The sequence below is a fragment of the Mytilus californianus genome, unplaced genomic scaffold, assembly GCF_021869535.1.
Source record: "Mytilus californianus isolate M0D057914Y unplaced genomic scaffold, xbMytCali1.0.p SCAF_19, whole genome shotgun sequence".
NCBI lineage: Eukaryota > Metazoa > Mollusca > Bivalvia > Mytilida > Mytilidae > Mytilus > Mytilus californianus.
This window is the reverse complement of record NW_026262667.1, coordinates 10761676-10779445: the sequence shown is the minus strand read 5'-3', so window position 1 is coordinate 10779445 and position 17770 is coordinate 10761676. Positions and strand designations below refer to the sequence as shown.

General features: G+C 30.3%; 1 protein-coding gene across 3 annotated transcripts in view; it reads left to right on the top strand.

Annotated features, from left to right (window-relative positions):
* Positions 1 to 15972, top strand: part of LOC127726920 (inosine-5'-monophosphate dehydrogenase 1b-like) — a 50639-nt gene extending 34667 nt beyond the window's left edge. For 2 of the 3 annotated variants that reach the window (XM_052234305.1, XM_052234303.1), the window contains exons 11-16: positions 575 to 670; positions 1543 to 1686; positions 2003 to 2147; positions 2825 to 2968; positions 3749 to 3832; positions 11598 to 15972. In XM_052234305.1, coding sequence (XP_052090265.1) covers positions 575 to 670; positions 1543 to 1686; positions 2003 to 2147; positions 2825 to 2968; positions 3749 to 3832; positions 11598 to 11619 — 635 coding nt within the window. In that variant the 3' untranslated portion in view covers positions 11620 to 15972. Of the gene's footprint in view, positions 1 to 574; positions 671 to 1542; positions 1687 to 2002; positions 2148 to 2824; positions 2969 to 3748; positions 3833 to 5419; positions 5438 to 11597 lie in introns of all 3 variants that reach the window. The other variant, XM_052234306.1, reaches the window with a different exon arrangement.
* Positions 15973 to 17770: the final 1798 nt, after the last annotated feature.

Here is a 17770-nt window from a genome sequence, read left to right as displayed (position 1 = left end):
GTCTTTCTTGAAAAAAAAATTTCTAGGGGGATTTTTGCGATAACTCATAAATGCATGGCATTTTTTATACTTAAAAAAAAAATTTCCTAAAATTTTCCTTTTAGAACAAGTAGTCCATAAAAAATTCCAGGAGTATGCCAATGTTTTGATTTTTTTCCCTATATGGCTTACAGGAAATCCATATCATTAAGATAAGCTAAAGCAAATAGATATGAATATAAAAGTAAGAAGATGTGGTATGGTTGCCAATGAGACAACTCTACACAAGAGACCAAATGACACAGAAATTAACAACTATAGGTCACCGTACTGCCTTCAACAATGAGTAAAACCCATACAACATAGTCAGCTATAAAAGGCCCCAAAATGACAAATGTAAAACAATTCAAATGAGAAAACTAACGGCCTGTTTAAGTACAAATAATGAACGAAAAACAAATATGATATACAGCAACAAACGTCAACCACTGAATTACAGGCTTCTGACTTGAAGTTCATTCAACATGTGTTCTATCAGTAAAGAAATTGTTTTTTTATGGTCCATTTTATTTTGAAAAAAATTCTTTGTTTTTAGTTGTAACTGCAGCACAAGCCAAGAATCTGATCGATGCTGGTGCCGATGGTTTAAGAATTGGTATGGGTAGTGGTTCCATCTGTATCACACAGGAAAGTAAGTTATTTATCATATAGAGATTGTTGGGGTAAAGATTGTATGAGATACAGTCAAAACCCTCAGGGTACTCACTAGATATCTATATCTTCCAAGATTTATCAATACCTATGATAATTCAAACCAAAAATTACAGTGAAGTGATCATTCTTTAGATCCTATCCAGTCAATGTCATTCAATTAACTAATGATATGTTATACTTAAATATTCAAGTTACAGTATGATGTATATTTGAATTACCATACTGTCAAGAAACTATTTTTTTTTTATTATTAAATTCACATAAGTAATGCATGGCATATAAATATGTTATAAAAATAGGTTCAACTACAAATGTACAATTATGAACAACGGAAGATAACTCCAACTCAAATTTCCTTTATAATTTGCCAAGCTATAAAAAACAATTCAATGTTTTATTTCAAATTCACAAAATTGCAAAATAAAAGCAATCTGTACTGTTCAGTGCTCACAAGTACTTTGATTTGAGTGCTTAGATCAAAATTACATTTAAGATTTGATGTTTCCTTTGAACCTTATACAGAGATCTCCTCTGTCCCTTTTTCAAAGGGCTGTTCCATTAAAGCATACATGGTACACAGGGAAGTCACTTCCAAATCTCAACTATGGATGGGTGATAAAGACTATTTTATACATTTAAAATGTAAGAGAGCCTCTATAGATAGTTACACACTTTGTCTAGGTCATAAGTATATTTTGAAGGAACAGCCATAAGTTGTTTGAATTTTTCTTATAGTGTTATTGTGAAAGGTATGTTATTGTTAGTTTTATTGACTTAATTGGGCTACATTTATTAAAAGAAGTTAGCACAGAAAAACTAGTAATAACCTTCTTCCTTTTGATATTTTAGTAATGGCTGTTGGAAGACCTCAAGGAACAGCAGTTTACAAAGTAGCAGAATATGCCAGGAGATTTGGGGTACCAGTAATAGCTGATGGAGGGATCCAGAGTGTTGGACATATCGTTAAAGCTTTATCATTAGGTGCCTCCACAGGTGGGTAACATTTATTATTTTGAATTTTCCAGTTGTATGCATAGTATTATTACAGGATTAAAAAAGATTCAGTTTGATTTTCTTTTCTGTTTTTATTTGTTTATTGACAAAAATTAGCCATTATCAGATAATATATTATCTAAAGAAAGAAAAAAATACTATAGTTCAATGATAATATTTCATACTTATGAATTTATATTCTTTGACAGGTTACAACATTCATTGTAATGGAAAGATAATTAAACAATGCCATGTACTTTATGTTGTAGTTATGATGGGATCATAATTAAGCAATGCCATGTTCTTTATGTTGTAGTTATGATGGGATCTATGTTAGCTGGTACAACAGAAGCACCTGGTGAATACTTCTTTGCTGATGGTGTTCGCCTGAAAAAATATAGAGGAATGGGATCATTAGATGCCATGGAGAAACATCGAAGTAGTCAAAGTCGGTATTTTAGGTTTGTATATATTCAATTCTTCTCATTATGAATAAAAGAACATGTATGTGTGGTATATGTCCATGAGAAACAAAATAATAAATATATCTAGATGTCAATACACATGTGTTAAGGAGTTAGTCTACACAATATGTCAAACTCATTCATGAGAAACAAAATAATAAATATGTCTAGACGTCAATACACATGTGTTAAGGAGTTAGTCTACACAATATGTCAAACTCATTCATGAGAAACAAAATAATAAATATGTCTAGACGTCAATACACATGTGTTAAGGAGTTAGTCTACACAATATGTCAAACTCATCCATGAGAAACAAAATGATAAATATGTCTAGACGTCAATACACATGTGTTAAGTAGTTAGTCTATACAATATGTCAAACCCAAAATCACCCAGAGTCTAGAAAGTTATGAAAATATTAAACTGGGAGGCATTGTTATTAAGATTTAATGGATGGCTGTGTTTTTTGACATATTTTAGAATCAATTATAGTTAGAAAAATATATTGGGGATGGCTGGGTTTATTAAAAAGTGCATTCCTTAAACACATATTTTATTCTAAAAAAGACGTAATTACTAATATGAAAATATGTAGAATGTAAAAAAAAACAAATTTTTAAGGATTGTAAACTTTAGCCCATTAATTAATTTTGTTTATGTTTATTTTGTAGTGAAAGTGACAAATTAAAGGTTGCCCAGGGTGTTTCTGGTTCTATTGTTGATAAAGGCTCAATACAGAAGTTTGTTCCTTATCTCATAGCTGGGATCAAACATGGCTGTCAGGATATTGGTGCTAGGACACTGTCTCATGTCAGGTAAGCATTAAATAAATATGGGGCCTCGTTGGCCATGCAGTCAAAGTAGTCCAACTACTGAATCACTAGCCTGTCAACACTGAAGTTGTGAGTTCAAACCCCATACGTGGAAGGTGTATTTGACTCCAATCTTAATTGATTAGGATTCTCAGTTTTCCTGCCGAAGGTAGGTGGTTCTTTCCAGGCATTTTGGCTTTCTCTAACCAATAAAAACTGACGGCCATGAAATAGCCAATGGGACTGAAAGTGGCGTTAAACACCAATCAATCATTTTATCGATCATTACCAATATCAAACAAAGTGAATATCTTCTCAAAGCTTATATCAAAAATGGTCATGTTGTGAGAACCTTTTGATCTCTTGTGTACACAAATTGCATAATGTTCAAGATTTATCTGCTTGCAAGATTTTAAGACATTTAAAACCATCTTTGTTAAGGCAGGGTTATAAAAGATTGCAATCTTGCAAACGTCTGCATCTTCAAGGGTCATTAGTTTGGTTGTACAATCTCATATACTCCCCAAACAGAGTACAATTAATTTAAAGTTATTTTTATAGAACACTGAGCTCATTGCAAGACATACCATAGGGTTTAATCTGTTTAAAGGCTGATATTTTTATTAGGAATATTATTAGAAATCTTGTTGATTTAAACAAAAGACCAACAATCATATCACACATACTTGCTTTGATATTTAATTTTAGTTGGCATAATTTGTCACATATTAGAGAGTTTATAGTTACTTTTAATAAAAGTTTTACTTCAATTGATTATTTTAGATCAATGATGTACTCAGGAGAGTTGAAGTTTGAAAGAAGAACAACATCAGCCCAAATAGAGGGTGGTGTGCATAGCCTACACAAGTATGTATATATATATATATACCCCACAGTAAAATGTAGTGGGGTTTATAGTTATTCACCGGTCCATCAGTCTTAAATTCTGGCTTCTAAATCAACTTCTTTCTCTCTGACTGCAACCTTACTTATATGATCCTATAAAGAGAGGAAGATCTGATTGATTTTAAGGTCACTATGTGTTAAGTCAATGCCATAATTACTAAAAAAGACTAAAAATTGGTCAGTTAAGTGGTTTCCAGATGTTAAATCAAATAATTTATATAGAACTCACGAGGTCTAAGGTCACGTTCACTATGCCAATATGTCACTATAAGCTCTTCCCCTTTATATGAGTTGTGTGGTATATATTCATCAAAAGTTTTTTAATTTCCTTTATTTTAAAATACTTTCTTCTGTTCTAGTGTTTATAATCCAATTCATGATCATAGGTTTCTTGTCTTTCTGATTTTCAGCAGGTTGAATTAAATAAATGATCTGACTAAAGTTCTTAAAAACCGTTCATGTCATGTTTAGCTGCCATGTCACAAAAATTCAAAATAACAATTGTGTCTCGATGTCTTTGTGAAATGGGACGCAGTATTAATATCATTTTCAGAGGTATTATCGTAGGCCAATAATTTTCTGTATAGTTGTTCATATGCATATATTAGTGATAAATATAGTATATTTCTAATCTAATTTCTATTTTGAATATTATGAAACCTATTTTGTATTGTTTGATACTGTTCTCAATACAGTGAAATCCTGCAGTTTTATTTATCTGTTAACTTCATGCATTTCATTTAGTTAAAGTTTAAAACACAGACTTATCTTATTGACAATAGAGATTTGTATCATACACAATCTTTGATAGTCTCAATATTCTAGACTTAGAACCTGACATATGTTATAGACACATGTTAATTGTAGAAGATCATATGTTGACCTCTAATGTCTTTTCTGTTGCTTTGTATTGTTGGGTTGTTGTTTCACTAACACATGCCACACATCTCTATAGTTACAAATAGCATACAGTTTATCTAAAGAACATATAAATAACAATACTTGAAACATATTAAGCATGGGTATACATACACAAACACAACTAACCGTCAACTCAAGTCTCTATCCTGGAATAGAAACATAGACATGTGTCAAAGTTACAACATAGCTCAACATATGATTATTAATGACAGTGATACAGTTTAGCAGGTCCCCAGAAGAAAGGGGCCCTTATTGTAGTTTTGGCTGATGAAAATTTCTATTCCACTCATTTGCTTTACTCCACAGTGATGGACTTACACAATTGATATGGTGGGCTACCAATTCAGCTCTACACAATTCCATCTGGCTAATTAAAAGCTTTACACAATTCCATCTGGCTAATTAAGCTTTACACAATTCCATCTGGCTAATTCAGGAAAACTGCTTATCAGTGTTTCTGAATAATTGTTATAAAAATAAGGAGACGGGGTATAGCTAATGAGACAACTATCCACCAGTTAAAATGATGTCAATGTATTCAATTTACATACTAAATGTCCATACTTAAAACATTAATGATTATTTATCAGTGTTATAAGAATATAAAAAGATTTATGATTTATTTAGAATTGTTAGAATATAAAGGTAAGGTGTGATAGGTGTGTTTTTTTTATCCCTGCTGCTAAAACCAGGACTCTTGTTTTAACCTTTGAGTGATTTTAATCCACTCGGACATGCTCATCTCTCCCAAGAAAAAAAATCCCATTTTTTCCAAGATAAAAAGTGACTTCTTCGTCAAATGGTCTTCGAAGGAGAGTTGTCTCATTGGCAATCATACTACATCTTCTTATTTTTATATTAATGATAAAATATATTAGGGGAGAATTTTGCTATTTAGATCATGCAAGACAAACAACTCAGGAAAGTTATTTGTACTTTAGTGCAAACGTAAAAGTGTTTTATGACAATTCAGGTAGAAAAAAATTATACAAAACTAAAATCTAGCTTTGAACCCCTGACTTTTTATATGGTTGCTATTTCAGAGGTTCATCAATGATTAATGTATAGGTTATAATCACCAACTTAAGCAAGTAAGCAAACATTTTGAAAAGTTCTTGTTGTTGATTGGTTGAAATTATAAAACCAGTATTCCCCCTTTTTGAAAATGAAATCTATAATGATTTGTTGTTTTCATTTGAAGATTTTTATTTTGACATTTCTTGAATATTACAAATAAAATTGGGAAGAACTCGCACATAGTAACAGTACTAACATTTATAATTAAAGATATTGCACAGAAATAGAAACATTCTTTTCAATATTAGTAAATTAATATAAATCATCATAATTCTGCTTATGAGAAATATTTCATTTGTTGAATATTGTATACATTACTAGTGATTGAAACAGGGAGCCATAAGAAGTTGTCAATGTCTAAAAGGGGGGGATTACTGCTTTTTGTCTCGCCTGTATTAAATGTTGCAAAATGCAAGGCATAAGAATGCTTATCATGGGTTGCAACAGAGTGACCTTTTTGTATGAAATTTTAATCATCCTAGAAGTAGAAAAGCTTGATAATCTATATCCAGGAACACAGGTCTTGTGATATTAAGTCTCCCAGTGGTATATATCTGTAGTCTTTGACCTCATTTTAATGGAGCAGTGACTGTAACAAATTTGTCTCACCTGCAATAAATGTTATAGATTTGAAAATAGGGATGTTCATCAGTCAGATGCAGTAGCTTTTTACTTAAAGCTTAGTATTTTAGTAGGTGGATGATAATTATACTTGATATACAGGTGCCTTACAGTTGGAAGTTTCGATCGAGCAAAAGTCTGCTGTCCTTGACCTAACTTTCATAGTTCATGGATCCCTTAGAAAACAAGTTTGTTTCTCACTTACTTATCATCAATTAATATGAGAACTTTATTTGGTACCAGTATACAAAATCATTGCATGGTGTACGTGTCCTTCAGACGGGGTTCACCTTAATTATCACCAGTTTATATGAGAACTTTATTTGGTACCAGTATATAAAATCATTGCATGGTGTACGTGTCCTTCAGACGGGGTTCACCTTAATTATCACCAGTTTATATGAGAACTTTATTTGGTACCAGTATATAAAATCATTGCATGGTGTACATGTCCTTCAGACAGGGTTCACCTTAATTTGACCTCATTTTTTGGATTAGTGAGTTTTCATGATTACTTTTGTTTCTTAGTAACTATAAAAAAAAGTAGGTCAACTATATTTGGTGAATTGAATCATTGCAAGTTGTACATGTCTGATAGTCATGACAGTGTTCATCTGACCTTGAATAGAATTTTCATGATACATATGTCACTGCATTTTCAAAGTTTTATGAAGAGGTCTGTTTCTCAAGAACTATAAGTAGGTCAACCATATTTGGTGTATATAATGATTTGTAGGTTTACACATATAAAAATAAGGAGATTGGGTATGACTGCTAATAAGACTATAAGTAAATAAGTAATGGGTCAATTTATTTCATATATTGTATGATTAAGTGAGGTGACCCTGTCAGTCTGTCATAACCTTTTCATTGATCATTGATAATGTTTTGTAAATGTGATACCTGTGTAAACTTTCATCTCAAAGGCTATCAACATAAATTATCTTTATTAAAACAGGTGAGATAGTTCATTGTATACACTCTTGTTGTATTTTTCTTTTTTTTATTGTATGATGTAATTTCTTTTAAAGTTGATAGATATACCATTCTTTCTGAAATATAGATGATATTTAAATAGGTTATGATAGCAATGTACCATGACCTATATATATATATTCTTGTTATAATTATATATTTGTTTCTGTAGAATTAATTTAATTATTGCAATCTCTTTGATCATTCATGTTCACCTCAACAAAGTTCAAGTGGAATATATTTCAGCACCTTAGCCTGGGCTTAGGGACCCATGTTACAGTACACACAGGGCTCATATTTTATAAACTGTATCCATGCTCTGAATGATACAACTTAATATTCTTCTACTGATTGTTATAACCATATTTTTGGCTGTTACCAAATTGGCTTATATGGTGATGTCTGGCAGGCTGGCAAGGAAAAGTGGGGACCTGTTTTGTGTAATCATCTCCTCCTACAATTCAGATCCCTCAAACATCACAGAGATATTGTTGAAGTTGTGTGCTTGCTAGAATTGAATTGTTTGAGAATTATTTTTCAACACTTGGATACATAATGATTTTTTCAGCAAAATTTTTTCAAAGACGGTTCTAGTTTTTTTTTCAACTAAGATCTTTGAACATAAAAAGTTTGCAAACCTTTTGAATTTGTGCACCTACCATTATGGTGCTGCATGAAGATTTTTTCTCAATTTCCCATCTTATATTTCCATGTGTTTAAATTTTCAGGATAGGCCATTCTCCATTGTTTAAAAAACATTCTTCATACCTCAACCATTAAAGTCTTTGATCCACTTTTTTTTATCAATCAATAGATGAGAATGCAAGCTTTGCAATTAAATTTATACTGCCCTAAACAATTTAAGATATAATGGCTATCCACAGCAATAGTTCATATTTTGGTTTATTTTTAATTTATATTGAGTAAATCTAAAAAATGGTATTTCTACATTTTCAAATTAATAAACTTTGAAGTAACTGGAATTCAAATAATTTTTCATTTACACTAGATCTACTAAAGAAATTATAATACTGTCTTTTCTTTATATATCATGATTGAATCAAAGATTACCAATATTAAAAAAAAATCTTAAAAATCAAGTTCGGTAAAAAAATGCTTAAAGCATGAATTTCCTTCACTTTCCCAAACCCATATAATATTTTTGTTAATTTTGAATGAAGTTAAACAAAATGTTCAGCTGTTGTGTTAACAGGGATAATGTATGTGTATAACATTACAATAGTCAGACTTATATTAAATTTGCATGATGATGAAAAATCCACCAAACCATATCTACCAATATAATTTTGCAGTTTACTAAAGTGTTGTCAATGTAGCGGCATTTAAATTTGCACTATTTACAATGAATTAATTCTTACACAGTGAAACCTGATTAAACTTAATATCTTTGAAACTTTAAAGATTTTGTTAGTATTAAACACGTGTTCATATTACACTGTGTGGTCAGTTTTAATTTAAAAAGAATAATTGATTAAATATCCATGTACAAGTGCTCAATTTACACCAGTTTATTGATTTGGTGTAGCAGGTTTTACTGTATATTTGAGTTATGTGAAAGGATTCATAGCACTTTTGATTACAGACTTGAAAATCAGAATAAGAAAGATCTGTACCTTTTACTAAAACAAAAACAAATATAACCTCGTTAAATAAATGACTAACTTCTACTAGTTTCATTCAAAAATAGGAGATATTCTTTGTATTTCCATACCCAAAACCAGACATAAAAGTTAAAATTGTTGTAATGCAAATAATTTTTGTGAGCAATTTATTCATGGGACTTTTACAAATAACAAGAATACAAATCATTGACTTTGTCTAGCTTATAGGTGTAATACCACCATTGATTTTCCCCTATTAGTCTTTGTTAAATTTGCACTTTTCAAAAAATTGTGCAGAATTTATCTTTGTTTCAAATAAAGAAATACTTGGCATGAGTAAAGTTTGATCCTGTCCAGTACTATAGAAAAAATTTCACATAACATTTCATTGCATATAAGAAAATAACCATCACTGGAAGTTAACCAATCAAATTTTCCCCCTTTTTTAACCTGTGTACAAGCTTTAGTAACCATGTAACCTCAAGTTTCCAAAATATTCTATAGAAACCCCAAATAAAAAAAAAATGGTGCTTTGAAATACCCAAGATATATGTTTATGACCCAGAAATGTTTTACTGCAATGAAATGTAGGATCAATTATCTACAACTGTCAAATTCAAGGGAATATTTTTTTTCGACCTATTTTCGTATGCAACCGGATGTGACGTACTATGATTTGGTGGTATTACACCTAAAGAAGACTTTTTTGTTAAATAAACTGAATGTGACTTTTTTCCTTTGTAATACTGGTTATTTCAAGCATTCCTGTCAAGTTTTGTCATAATCAGTTCAATAGTTTGAGAAAAATCTAGTATAATGTAAGACGACATCTACAGCGATTCGAGCTAAATTTCTTCGAAAAATCCAAACCAAGCCGCATCATGATAGAATATAGTGTGGACCAATAAATTATCAAATATTTATCTCATCTGCCTACAAACAGTTGAATATGATACAAAAGATGACTTTAGGATGATAAATACTACTAATGGACCTCTTTGTCTTCTTTATAAGGTCTCTTTTGGTCCATTTATACCTCTCATTTCCTCAAAATTTCTACTTTATAGGCCAATAAATAAAAATTTTGGGGTAACTTTCACTCATTTATGATAGAAATGTTATAATAAATGATTAATTGAAGTATTCAAGCTGAATGAACTATCCGTATAAAAGTTTACTGTCTCCAAGGAGGTTTCCATAAGTCCTTACGTAAAACTTAAATTTACGCCGCGTTCCAGAGAGGGACATAAAAAGCTTCTCTTTTGGTGAATAATTTGTTGTTACTGCTTTAAAAATAATTTCATTTACTTAAAACTATATATTTATTAAAGTATTTCTTAGGAAAAATTTTCTAGTATAGCAGAATATAAGAAAAAAGGAGAAAAAGCTCCCCAAAACTCTAAGTATGGCTTATTCTGTCAACTAATATTCATGGTAAAGTCCTATTTCAAGGAAATTTTCTCATAAAATGTGTTTTGGAGACTCAATCCACTCAGAATATTTCATTATTAGTAATATTTCACTTAAATAGCAAGAAATTTTAACACATGAGAGTACTCACAAGGTCAAAGGCGCATGTACAGCTTCCCATATTAGGTGTAATACCACCATTGATTTTCCCCTATTAGTCTTTGTTAAATTTGCACTTTTCAAAAAATTGTGCAGAATTTATCTTTGTTTCAAATAAAGAAATACTTGGCATGAGTAAAGTTTGATCCTGTCCAGTACTATAGAAAAAATTTCACATAACATTTCATTGCATATAAGAAAATAACCATCACTGGAAGTTAACCAATCAAATTTTCCCCCTTTTTTAACCTGTGTACAAGCTTTAGTAACCATGTAACCTCAAGTTTCCAAAATATTCTATAGAAACCCCAAATAAAAAAAAAATGGTGCTTTGAAATACCCAAGATATATGTTTATGACCCAGAAATGTTTTACTGCAATGAAATGTAGGATCAATTATCTACAACTGTCAAATTCAAGGGAATATTTTTTTTCGACCTATTTTCGTATGCAACCGGATGTGACGTACTATGATTTGGTGGTATTACACCTAAATATTACTGTTGTATGAATACTTCAATAAAGGTTCAAAATCAGTCAAATGAATTGCTGCAAGTCATTAGAACGTATTAAACACAAAGAAATATCTGTGAAAATATGTTGGTATGATAATTAAAATTTACACAATGAGAAAGAGTTTTAAAAGGAAACTTATCAATATTTACAGTATACATTTAATTTATATATAGAATTAAATTTTGTTACTAAAATTGTGTTCTGTTTTGATACAGTAAATCTGTTTGTTAGTGCACTGTGAAATCATAATTGATTTATTTGAATATTGAAATGACCAGATTGTATTTATAACCCGGAAATCAGATGATTTTTTGGTGTATTAAATTTTTGTATTGTTTGCCTTCAACCCCTTGGGGTAAAAACGTGCATTTCTTGATAGATTGAATTAAAATCAAGTATTAAAGTTTTGCTTTATTTTGTTTTAGTTATGAGAAGAGATTGTATTGACCATTAACACGATCTGATCCTATGACATTACCAAAGGGAGATTAATCTGTTAGAATGGACAGAGACAGATAGGAAGATTTTGTATGGAGTTGTTGGAGATGATGGTACCAAATTATTTCAGCAGATAAAATTGTTATAAATTTGTAGAATTGTTAAATAGAGCAAAAAATTACATTTTAATTCAAATCAATATGACTGACAGAAGTTCTTTAAAAAGGAGAGTATACAAGATTATGAAAGAAGAAAAAAATCATAATACAGTCAAACCTTGTCACTTTCTTCTTGTTCCACTGTAATTATATCTATGCATTGTGAACCTAAATTCAAATGTTATCTCATTTAAGATAATTTTTCTCTGGTTCTGAGAGTGACCTTTATAGGTTTGACTGTATATATGAATAAATACTGATTTCAATAGATTTATTTGCAATACAGCATATGATTTCATTCCACTCTGTAAAAGTTCCATTTTATGTTTGAATTGATTTGTAAAGTTTTAACAATTTGTTTCTTTTATGATTGTTATCAATTTGAATACTATAAAAGAAAATTCAGAAATTTTTGCATACATTTATTATGGCAATTTTTGAAAAATGGACAAAAAAAGAGATTAATTAAATTCTGCATACAATCAATGCCATCAATATTTAAATTGCGATGTTTTAATTTTGCAGTACCTATTCAATCCAAATTTTTGCAATAAAAAAAACATCACAAAAATTTCTGAATTTCCAGAACTCAAACTTCAGTATAGAATATTTACATTTATATAAGGTACTGTATAATTTTGATAACAGGAGAGTATGTGAGAGAGAGTAGAATTGTACAACATTGTCTGTGATCAAACATTTTATCATTAAATTTGTGTTTTAAAAAAACCTGTAGGGAGATGCAATATTATGATATTATTCATTTATCATTTTTGATTTCATTATAAAAAGAAGAAAATCACAAATTTGATATTAACTAGTAATCCACTTTGAATATTAAGTGGGTGGGTGTCTCATGAGTTTTGAGACACAATTTCAGGGTACATAATACAGGAATTATTTTTATATCACAACTTTTCAATCAAAAAGCCATTTTTTCAACAATTTAGAAGCCAAAATAATATCTTAGGTGAAGTGGTTTTATACATATATATATATATATATATGAATTTATTGGAATTAATGAGGGTATACAACACAAAGGTGGATAACTCTTCATAAGTCATAATAATAATTGATAGATTTGGAAAATTAAAGCATCTTATATACTCAAACTGTAATTTTCAAAGCAGATTTCTGTTGAATTGGCTATTGGATATTTATTATGGAATCTAATGGCAAAGCTTCAGGCAACATACAATATCTTTGGAAGACTCAAATCATTTTTGAAAGACATGAAGTTCATTAACTATGAAAACTTATTGTTTACATGTTAGTAGAGGTAGAATTTATATATAAAAATAGAAAGCAATATCATTAAATTTGCACTTCTGTCCTTGCTCTCGGGGCAAGACCAAATAATTTTGGTTTCTTGTGGTATTCAATATCTGCTCAATATTGTGATTAGACATAGCTTTGTATGAACAGTTCATTAAATTGTTATATCATGAAAACAGATTTTATTTTGGGGATGACCATTAACAATAAATCAATGGGTGCAAAATTAACCTTGGAATAAATAAGAAAGAAATGTTAATTAAACTTACATAATAAAAATATATGTACTACTTAATCTAATTTATATGGAGGAAGGATCTCATTTATTTATTACATGAACCAAGCTTCATTTAAAATGTACAAGCCAGTTCTAAATATACCAAGTAAGTACCAAATGCATTTACAGACTAGAGAGTTCTGTTTGATTGTTAGAATTTAGTATCAAACTTCTGTGTCCTTTTCCTAGCCTTTAAATTAAGTCTACCAATCAGATTGCTTCATTCTCTTCTGAAAGGAATAGAGGTTCAGGATGGCCTTTCAGTTATTTTTTCTTGTCTGTGCCTTGTAAACATTGTTATATTTTTGTATGAGTGCCATTCTGTATAACAAGACGGATCTCACAAAACTAAGTATAGATATTATGGTATAATTTTGTCCATTCAATGCCCAAACAATAACTTAAGTTTCTTAGACTTGTAATTGTGATACTATATTCATGCAATGTTAGGGTTGATTCAAATAAAACTTGGTTTTGATGCAGATGTTGAAATTTTGTCTATATTCAATAGTTGTGGGAAATCGGTTATTTAATGCATTATCATGTTCAGAACATTTTAAAAAATGGTTGGAATTATTTGTTCTTATGTTATGAAAATTTTGTATTTTAATTAATGTTCTTTGAAAAAAAAGCTAAATAAAAAATTTCAATTGTTTTACCAGTGGTGTAACGCATACATGTATCATATGCATATTTTTGCATTATTATTCTTGTATTTATTAGTGTCAATGATTGACAACAGATACAAAAAAGATTTACAGATCAATTAACGTGTACATCTAGCAGAATATTGATAACAAAAAAGTGAAGGTCTTTATTATTTTGAAATTCATCCTGTCTCATTTTCTGCCTTAATAAGAAAATCATCCTGAATATGCATAAAAGTATTGCCACTGGTCGTAAAGCAAGCAACAATCTATCAGTTTAAAAAAAACAACTTTATTTCTGAATTATAACTTCTTATAACTTCCTCCATGTCATTTTTTCATAATAGAATAACAGCTTGGTGATTTTTACTCAGTACCTATAGCCTAGTCCAAATATTTACAGTGTTGTATACCTACCTCTAATTTTATCACCCACAATGTAATAAATAGTTTGTCATCTTGTCTTATTAAAACATTGAACCAACATATAGGTTTGTACTAATTGTTGGATACATTGAACCAACATATATATTTGTTTTAAATATTCAAATTTTTTCTTCAAACATTGAACTGACATATATGTTTATAGAATTCTGTCGTCAGTCATTGAACCAACATATATATATATATATTCATTGTTGAATTCTTTCTTCAGCCATTGAACCAACATATATATATATGTATTCATTGTTGAATTCTTTTCTTTTTCAGTCATTGAACCAACATATATTTGTATTCATTGTTGAATTATGTTGGAATCCTACTAGAGTGCTATTTACATTCAGTGGAATCCATTTTTTTTATCATGACAATAAACAGATTCCAAATCATTTCATTTACCATAGAAATACATGTATATTTAAAAATTATTTTCCCTCGTAGAAATCAACAGTCAATTAAAATGTCAATGCCTATATATACCAGTTAGATATGGAAGATGTCTTCAATGTTACAGAAAACAATTATTAATTTGCAACATAACATTTAATTTGAATGATGGAAAGGTATTATGCAACTTCTGAACTTTTAATTGATATATTATATGTACTAATGTAAATATTGAAGTATATCCAATTGAACACAAATCAAGAAAGTAGTTGCAAGTAATACCACAGCTTGATTGCTTATAGGAAAATGGTATTGATAAGCTTATATAAATGTACCTCAAAATGCAATAACATATTTTTGAATTTTTTTTTCTTGTTTTAGAATATCATATCAAAGCATAATTTCATTTAAAAAACTAATAATTGGAATCCATGAAATGGATGAAGATTTATTTAATTGTTTACTTTCATATGGTAACTTATGTATACTTAAAACTTTTGTATAACAGTTCATCATTTATATTATTTTACTATGAATTTTCTTGACTCTGGGGGATGGGAGATTTAGAGCTTGATTTATGTATAGCCATTTGTTTATTGTAAAACTGTGTTTTGATGTTTATGTACTTGGGTTGCTGTAGGATCAATTTTTTACCCTTCAATACATTTTATTCATGTTATATATGTGAAAATATAGTATGAGTAAATAACTAAAAGACACCAAGGAGGTCACACACAGTCTTCAATAATAGACGTGCATATACAAAATGTCAAGCTCTAAATTGTACTGAGTCTTGAAAAATGTGAATAAATAAAACAGACTGTCATGTTTCATTTTAAGTGGCTTCATTTGAAATTATTTGAGATGGAGCCTAATGCACAATTCTTATGCTGAACATTATTTGCATTTATTTGATTAAGTTAACATAAGCTTATAAAAGCAATTACCCATTATAACGTTAAATTTATATACCAGCAAACACTACTCATTTCATGAATTGATGAACTGTTTAATTGAACTTTAAAAGTGCTATGTTATTTAGAACAGCAATTTAAGTTGTTCATAAGTGTATATTCCATTTACAGTATACATATATTGTTTTGTATTGTACATCTATATTTTGTCAAAAGTTTTATGTTACTGTGTTCTTGATAAAATAAAGGTTTATAAAGTCTTTAAAGTTTATATTACACCTCAAGAATCCTAACAGACCCAAGGATATGTCTGGTAAAACTCATAAGTCTGGCATACTTTTTCATATTAATTGAGATGTCGGATTCTTGGCAATATCCTTATAAACCATTCTCTTCACTTTTTGGTGCAGATAAATGACGTTAAGATAGATATTTCCCAGTCTGGATGTCAGGCAAGTTTTAAGGCATCCTCCATGTAAGTTCTGTTTCTAATGTGTTGATTATGATGCTCCCTAACGTGAACTAAGGCTCCAGCTCCCTCAGACAAAGTCTTACAGTTCTGGTTGTTTGGTTTGAGATATTTTGATTATATGATTCTTCCTTATGAAAACCAATGCTCCACCTCTCATAGACGGAGTTGTAAAAGTTTGGTTATATTGAAGCTCTGTTGGTTCTGATTCTTCCTTACATAAACCTAGGCTGCAATACTCTCAGACAAAGCTGTACAGTTCTGTTTGCTCTTATAAAGTTGTGTTGATAATGATGCTTCCTTACATAAACAAAGACACCAGGTACCACAGACGGAGTTGTAAAAGTTTTGTTGTTCTGTTTTAAGTTGTGTTGGTTAATATAGTTCATTATGTAAAGTTAGGCTGCAGTTTCCTTAAACAAAGTTGTACACTTTTCATTTTGTCTGTTATTGTATTGGTTATTAACCTTCCAAAACGTATTGGTTTTGAGTATTTCGAAGGGGTTAGGAATATGACCGTTGTTTTCCATTCATTTGATGTGTTTGAGCTTACGATTTTGCCATTTGATAAGGGACTTCCGTTTGAATTTTCCTTGGAGTTCGGTATTTTTTTTATTTTAATTTTTATAAGATATGTGCAGGCAAATCAATACTTGCATTAAGTTTACAGTTCAACACGGTTCACTGGATGTAAAATATGTGGGGTGCTTCTATTCCAATTGGACGTGTTAGTGTTGCTACACATCTTACATAACCCATTAGACGCCAACTCAGCAGATACCCTGTTTTCTATTTCATAATTTCTTTGAGAGCAATTTTTATGTTTTTTTTTCACATATCCGTTCTGGTAACATAAGAAAACATTTGTTGACCTTTAATTTGGGATAACCTGCATTTGGGTACTAATCTAATCTAATATAACTTATCTTTAAACCTCCTTTGTAGAGGAACCATATTTTCATATGTAGAACAGGTGCTCTCTTTATATACAGTGCTGCTTCTCCTTCCACCATTGGGCATCTCAAGATCAAAATTTCGAGCCAAAGACATTCGACGTAAAAAAGTATCAAGACAAGAAGGGTCTGAATAGGACACTCAACATGGTGTAAAGCCTACCCGAGGGAGGTAAACAGAACACAAAAAAGGGTGTATAGTCTATACGAGGGAGCTAAACAGACCAAACAGAAGTGTGTATGTTTCCTGAAAGACCTTATGGTCTACGTAAGAGAGCTTGTGGTCTACCTGAGGGAGATAAACAGAACAGACTAAAGTGTGTATAGTATACCTGAGGGAGGTAAAGAAAACAGACAAAAGTGTGAATATTCTACCTGAGGGAGCTTAACAGAACAGACAAAAGTGTGTATAGTGTACGTGAGGGAGCTGAACAGACCAGACAGAAGAGTGTATGTTCTTCCCGAAAGAGGTTATGGTCTATGTAAGAGAGCTTATGGTCTACCTGAGGGAGCTAAACAGACCAGCCAGATTGTGTTATTATTTTATCTTCAATATTACCCAGGCCATGTGATTTTAATCATTCTGAATTGTTCGTCATCAATTTTAACAGTGTACTAAAACAGTTGGCTTCCTCT